This window comes from Palaemon carinicauda, chromosome 25 (assembly GCF_036898095.1).
Source record: "Palaemon carinicauda isolate YSFRI2023 chromosome 25, ASM3689809v2, whole genome shotgun sequence".
Classification (NCBI taxonomy): domain Eukaryota; kingdom Metazoa; phylum Arthropoda; class Malacostraca; order Decapoda; family Palaemonidae; genus Palaemon; species Palaemon carinicauda.
The window spans coordinates 85,914,053-85,921,552 of NC_090749.1; the positions used below are offsets into that span (position 1 = coordinate 85,914,053).

The 7,500-nt window shown below is 30.9% G+C and overlaps 1 protein-coding gene across 3 annotated transcripts in view; it reads right to left on the reverse strand.

Moving 5' to 3' along the window:
- Nucleotides 1–7,500, reverse strand: part of LOC137618680 (pro-epidermal growth factor-like) — a 570,433-nt gene that overhangs the window by 562,154 nt on the left and 779 nt on the right. The window contains exons 2-6 of one of the 3 annotated variants that reach the window (XM_068348831.1): nucleotides 6,213–6,263; nucleotides 1,642–1,683; nucleotides 1,193–1,234; nucleotides 227–268; nucleotides 54–83 (exon numbers count right to left, since the gene is read on the reverse strand). In XM_068348831.1, the coding sequence (XP_068204932.1) occupies nucleotides 54–83; nucleotides 227–268; nucleotides 1,193–1,234; nucleotides 1,642–1,683; nucleotides 6,213–6,263 (207 nt within the window). The remainder of the gene's footprint in view (nucleotides 1–53; nucleotides 84–226; nucleotides 269–1,192; nucleotides 1,235–1,641; nucleotides 1,684–6,212; nucleotides 6,264–7,500) is intronic. The other 2 variants (XM_068348834.1, XM_068348833.1) reach the window with 2 other exon arrangements.

The window sequence follows — 7,500 nt, forward strand, 5'->3', positions numbered from 1 at the left end:
AAATACGTTTTCATTATCAGAAGGATAAATAGAAATTCGAGAATGACAAGTACCTTTCATGTGTTCCAGTTCATGGTGAAAATCTGGAAAGAAAAGTTTTCTCATGAATGATAGCGATATAGAGGTCAATTAGAATCAGATATTTTACACCATGTTGCATATCATGAATAATAGTGAATGGGATATACAGAAAAATTAACTAAATCTAGATATTTCATCAAATTACCTTGAAAATTACTTTCCAGATTATCAAGTTTCCTCTGCACATCTGAAAATATAAATATTTTTTCTAAATACTGGTATAAAGGACTAATATGTGTAATAGAATAAATCTCACTCAGTAGTGTCAAGAAACGAGATGACTGTATATGCAATGAAGGATCTTACTGTAGATCTCATTCAAGTGAAAATACAAAAGAAAACTACTGTATCCTTTACGCAATAAACGCTTTTAATCCCATAGAAATGAGCATATGATCTTCTTCCTTATGCAAATGAAGTGCACACATATAGAGTAAATGAAAAGAAATGATGAACAATTATTTGAAAAAATACCTTTTAGACCATTGTCAAGATGGTCGAGTTTCTCCTGCATATCTAAAATATAAATTATTATTTTTCAAGAATTTGCATATATCTCAAAATTCTAACAAGTCAAAAATTAATGAAATCTTCCAAATTTTAAATGTGTAATGTTTTATGACCAATTCATGTTTACGTAATGTTGTATAGTCTTGGAGGGTAATCTTCTGTCATAATTTGTAAAACTTACAGGTGAGGTAAACCCTATTATTATTATTATTATTATTATTATTATTAATATATATATATATATATATATATATATACATATATATATATATATATATATATATATATATATATATATATATACATATATATATATATATATATATATATATATATATATATATATATATATATGTATATATATATACACACACACACACACACACACATATATATATATATATATATATATATATATATATATATATATATATATATATATATATATATATATATTTATATGTATATACTTATGAGTACTTAGTAGGAACTCTTCGCCAAAGTAAATTAAGATAAAATATCATACATCATATGATTATCACGAGTACAGGAATAAAATATAAAGAAAAATTAAGTAAATATAAATCTTTTAGAAAATTACCTTGAAAATTAGCTTCCATATTACCGAGTTTCTGCTGCACATCTGAAAATTTGAATGTTTTTTGAAATAATGATGTGAGTATAAAGAAACAAGAAGTATAATGCAGACTACTAAATATTGCAGAAGTGTCAAAACAACTATGGCTTATGCAATGAAGGGTCTTAAATGTTATTCAAGTATGAATTAGATAGCCATCTCTGCATATGAATGGTGACATAAATCTCATTCTAGAGTGTTAAGAAAAGAGACGACTGTACATGCAATGAAGGATCTTACATCTCGTTCAAGGGAAGACACAAAAGACAACTACTGTAGCCTATAGGCAATAGAGGCTTTTAATCCCATAGAAATGAGCGTGTGATCTTCTTCCTTATGTATATAAAGTACACATATAGAGTAAGGTAACAGGTAAATGAAAAGCAATGAAAACTAATTATTTGAAAAATTACCTTTTAGACTATTGTCAAGATGGTCGAGATTTTCCTGCATATCTGAAATATAAATCATTATTGTTTTAATGTTTGAAAAAATCCCAAAATTCTATCAAGTCAGAAATTCATGAAATCTTCCAAAATAGAGATATGTAATGTTCTATGGTAAATTCATGTTTACTTAATGTCATATAGTCTTGGAGAAAAATCTTCTGTGATAATTGCTATTTGTTAAATTGACAGGTAAAATAAACCTCCTCTCTCTCTCTCTCTCTCTCTCTCTCTCTCTCTCTCTCTCTCTCTCTCTCTCTCTCTCTCTCTCTATATATATATATATATATATATATATATATATATATATATGTATATATATACACACACACATATATATATATATATATATATATATATATATATATATATATATATATATATATATATATATATATATATATATATATATAAATGAGTACTACCAGGTATTCTTTGCCAAAGTTCCTTGTGTCCTGAAAGGAAAGCAGAAATCACCTGATTAATCATCAACAGTGAAAAGAGGAAGCCTTAGAAAAAATATAATAGAAATATACGGTTGTCATAAGAAATCTAACCAAAGAGAAATACAACGAAAAATCGTAAATCTCGCTAAAGATTGTCAAGACGAAGAACAGCCTTAATAGTAATGACAGACCAAATGATTTTAGTCCATGAAAAATTAATCCCCACTTTAAGCTCAAATATGAAGGGAGAGAAAATTTCATGTAGATTTCTTATTCTTAATCATATGTTACCATTACCCAAATATATATATTAAATTTCAGTTGCTGTCTGTTTGTTAATCTATAGAAAAGATATTGTGAGAGTAAAATTTTATCTCGATCTTGTGGTGATTAAAGTGGCAAAATTTTTCTTTTCTAAAAATCCTCTAGTGCATTTAGCCCCTTCCTTCTTTTTGAGCAGCAGTTGGGGATGAAACGTTGCCGAGTGAAGACGTGTTACTACAGTGCTCTGTCGAATTCTCCCCCTGGGCTGTGTTTCAACTTATATTTCCTGTTTGTAAAAGCTTTGGAAATATTTGTTAATTTTTTGGAGAGACTAAGGTGAAAAGTAAAAGTACAAAATGGCTGGTTATCCCTTCTATGGATTTTCGAAAGGTGACAGAAAAAAGAGGATAAGATGTGGCTGTAACCGGTGCTACCACAAGAAGTATGTGTTTATAGAGGCAAACATAAGTGACGAAGACATTATAAACTCGAAATGGATTTGTCAACACTTTGTAGATGAAGAAATTATGGCCAAGACAACTATAATGAAAATGGAGGAGGAATTGAAAATGAATGACCTTTATAGAAAGAGTTATGAAGAGAAAATTGCTGAATTGGAAAGCCGAATTGCGAAACGCATTTTAGATACAACAAATTCCACCCAGATTACTGATCTCCCTGAGAGAGTTGATAATCTAACGATGAATGTGGAATCAATTAAAAGCTAACACTTCAAACACCGATAGACCCAAAACAAGAGGAGATGGCATATGTTGACAAAGTTAAAGAAAAATCTACTGGTTATTGATTAAACCAACTAATGCATATACTAAATCAAAGAGAGAAAAATCAAGTCGACCAAGCCCTTAAAAACATTCTCATTCTTAATATGAGGTCAACTTCAAAAGTTGTATGCTTTTCTGACGAGAATATCAGAGAGGAAGCAGCCATCAAGAGTCGAACCATGGTTGCCAATACCGAGGCGAGGAAAATCTGAAACCTACTTACTTTACTAGAACCTAAAATAATGATATGCAATGTATACAATGATGGAGATGAAGTAGTAAATGCTTTGATTAAAAAAATAATTGCCTGGACCATGTCTAGAGCATAGATGATAAGATAAGTCTGATATTAAGGAAAAGTGCTGCAGGTGGGACTACTTCATCTTAGTGCGGCTTTTGATACGGTTGTGCACAAACTGCACATTATTGAATACCTAAAAGACTACTTGGTCGACAAAAATTACTTTGTGCAAATTGGAAATTATTATTCATCATATGAACCGTTAAACAGACGAGTACCTCAGGTAAGTGTACTGGGGCCAATCTTAATTTATATTTTTACTATTGGTCTGTCAGAAATACTGCAGAGGCATGGTGTGAAGTTCAAACTCTTTGCAGATGATACACAGTTTTACTTCTCCATAAATATTATAGACGACACTAATGATACTCTAAACCGAATTCTTACCAGTGTTAAGGAATTGATGACAATCAACCACTAAAATTAAATTAAAATATAACTGAAGTTATGGTAGTTGGAAAGGAAAACAGCGTAAGAAATTTGGATGATATTCAAATTGAACATATATAACAACTCTGCCCCAATTTCTAGTAAAGTTTGTGAGCTGGACATATCTTTTGACTGTAACTTGTCTTTCAATACTCAAATGAATAATATAATAAAAACTGCTGGTTCTCCTCTTAGAAATATTGCTTTTCTAAAGAATTTCCTGGACAAAAATTCTGTAAATATACTTGTGATAAATTGTGTTATTACCTGGATTGATTACTGGAACTCCATCTACTACATTTTACCAAAAATGTAACGTAAAAAATTACAAGATATAGTAAACAGAGGAGTAAGACTGATAAAAGGTATCCCACCCATAGACAGGATCACTCTTACAATAATTGATTTACACTGGCTGCCTATTAAAGCGAGAATTCAGTTGAAATGTGTACAATAACCCATCAAGCCATCAGAACCGGACATCCAAAATATCCAAAAGAATTGTTGAATAATGTGCAGCCAAAAAATCCTATTAACACGGCAATAGTTACAGATGATTTCAAATTATGAGAACCTAGATATATATCTATACTCTAGGCTCTAGGGCCTTCACATATGCGGCCCAAAGACTATACAATAAGCTCCCACTAGATATCCGAAAAACTGAATGTATTAAGGCTCTCAAGAGGACACTGAAGACTTTCTTGTTCTCTAAGTTCTTTGATAGTGTGACTTTGTCAATAAACAATCATCAAGCGAAATGAAATGTTGAATGCTTTAGAACAAACGTGATGAAAAAAACTGTAAAGGTCCTGTAGAGAGTAGGGTTCTCCTGCTGGATAGGACCAGAGAAGAGGCCCTTAAAGTAAGAAAATAATGTTCCCCAAATGCTTCTGTTGCTTTTTTAAGACAAATAAAATCACTCCCCTTGAAAATTGCTCATTAATCCAATAAATAAAAAAAGTTTCTTTGATAGACAAACCTTCAGGTGTCTTGATAAAAATGGTGAAGTACCTCTACCAAGTCCTTCACAGGTAGCAGCAGCTGCACGTATTGCTAGATCATTTAAAGCAAAGAGAAATTTATTCAACTACGATAACGAAAGACTGATTTAACATAAGCCAACCCCATGTCCCTTCAAAGCCTTGCAGATGACCTTTGCTTTTTATGTTTGTCTTAACCTTAAATAGGAATTGAAGATCTATCTCCTCCTTTTGGTCTTTATTCTAAGAATTATCATAACTCAAATGAAAGTGTAGTAAATCAGGAGAAGACTAAAAGGAATTTACCAGGCAAAGGTTTTCATTAAAAAGAAGTAAAGATATCTAAGTTAATGAGAGAAAATAAATAAAAATATCTTCTCTTGCACAAACATTTATATGAATACAAATTGGAAGATAGGAGTCGAAAAATCGTGGCATGTAATTCTCTGGAAATTAGATTATGAAGATAAGACCCTTATTAAAGTTAGTTTACCCGGACCATTTAAGTGAGCCAAAAATAAATTTTCTATAAAACTTTACAAAGAAGAATTTCATATATCTTCTGTAATTCCTAAACTTCGTGAGCGTTGGCTCAGAATCATAAATAAATGAACAATGCAACAAACTAATAAAGGAATAGAAGCAAAATCAAAATATAATTGATGAACATTAATGATACAAGTTTGATATTATCAAAAATCTCTTAGTATTTATCTGAAAATATTATTCTAGTAAAATTAGAAAAATTATTATTCCTAATAAAAGCTAAACATTAAGAAGACTTGAATAAACTTATTTAAACAGAATAAAATCTTTTGTCCAAGTGACTGAAAGACAATAATTTCATTCGCTTAAATTGTATGTCATTGAAACGTAAATGATTTCAATTACTTCGTATTTTAAAAATCATTATCTATTCATTACTGACTTTGAGTTATATATATATACACACACACACACACACACACACACACACACACACACATATATATATATATATATATATATATATATATATATATATATATATATATATATATATAAGTGTGTGTGTGTGTATGTGGGCTTGTGTGTGTTCATATAAATTACTACATTACTTTGAGGAAGGGATGATAAGCGATAGATAACTTGTAATGAAGTCAGCTAAGTTAAGTCTTGCCGACTCTCAGATTTTATGTAAATAATGAGAGAAAATCACCACAAATAAATGGTTGAAACAAATTAAGGAAGAGTAAAACGGCAAATAAAACTCGCTTGGCACTAATCTAGATATGTCGGTGATGATAGTGTGTCTTTGCCAAGTAACCTTCAACAAGAGATTCAAACTCACCCATCAGCTTGTTCATAATTTCATCTTGCTTCTGCTCAATTGCTTCATACCCTGAAAGTAAATGGGACATTGTATGATTAATTTGCCATTACTTTATTCAATGAAAGCTATATTATATATTGAACTAACACATGAGAGATAGAATGTTATAAAACTAGCGAGTAAAAGGCCAGGGAGGAGGGAAGCTCTTTGAGTAGAAAATGTGCAGAAAGACTTCACGGAAGTTCAATACTGATTATGTATCTGTGGTGAAAGAAACTGTAAGATATTTCTGATACTGGCAGACATATAGATAAGAATCTTGTATTGCATCAATATAAAACAAAAGAATGCTAATGTGCAGAAGGTTGCACATCATATGTGTATATGACAAAGCTTCATAAATATGAAATCAACTTTTAAACTAGTGATTAAAACCTCAATGTCCTTATGAATGTGTGTGATGTGGTGATGTGGGAGTCTAAATGCTGAGTAATTATCATCTATATAATGTCCTTCTTTCCCTTTTTCTAGCTTGGGTGAATTTGGGACCTGGGTGTTGACCCCATAACCTATGACTGTTCTCCAGAATTTTTTCCTGCTCATTCCTCTGCCCCTCATAAGTAATATAATGCATAGTGATCGCTGGTCAACTCAGGCTACAAGGGAAGCACACAGAATTGAAGAGCTAAGATTAAAGTGATATGTAGAAATAACGCTAAAATCGATTTATTTTTTAATGAATAGTTTATTACCAAGTACAATATGTATTCTGAGAGCATATGCACTAATTCAAGACCCCAGAGATACCTGAGATATATATTTTGATCAGGAAGATTATTCAATAATTCAATCACTGCATCAGTGATAATCTGGTGTTATATTCTGAGTTATCTAACATTTTGGAAGAGAGAGACAACTGTTCTAATCATATGTAAACATTATGTATGTAGTACATGACATAGTTTGTGAACACAAAGGTACAGGCAAAGGGAAATTCAAAATGTACAAAGACTAAGCAAAGTTAACCTTTGAGATAAAGTAAACTTCCCCAATCAACTATTTGGCCGAAACCTTTACTGGCAATAGACTATAGACTGATATGTTGAACTATGGAAAGCAAAAGTTTCAGGATAAGTACAATTAAAAGCATCATCAAAATTATGATGAAAATAACGGAATCTCAGCACAATAGAGGAAACGGTAAGGCTTGAGCATAAAAAGCTGTACTAGTTAACTTATCTTTATGAAAACCTTAATGAAGCAAATAGAGTTACTTATTTCTCTGCTTGCTATTCTTTGTGCTGTA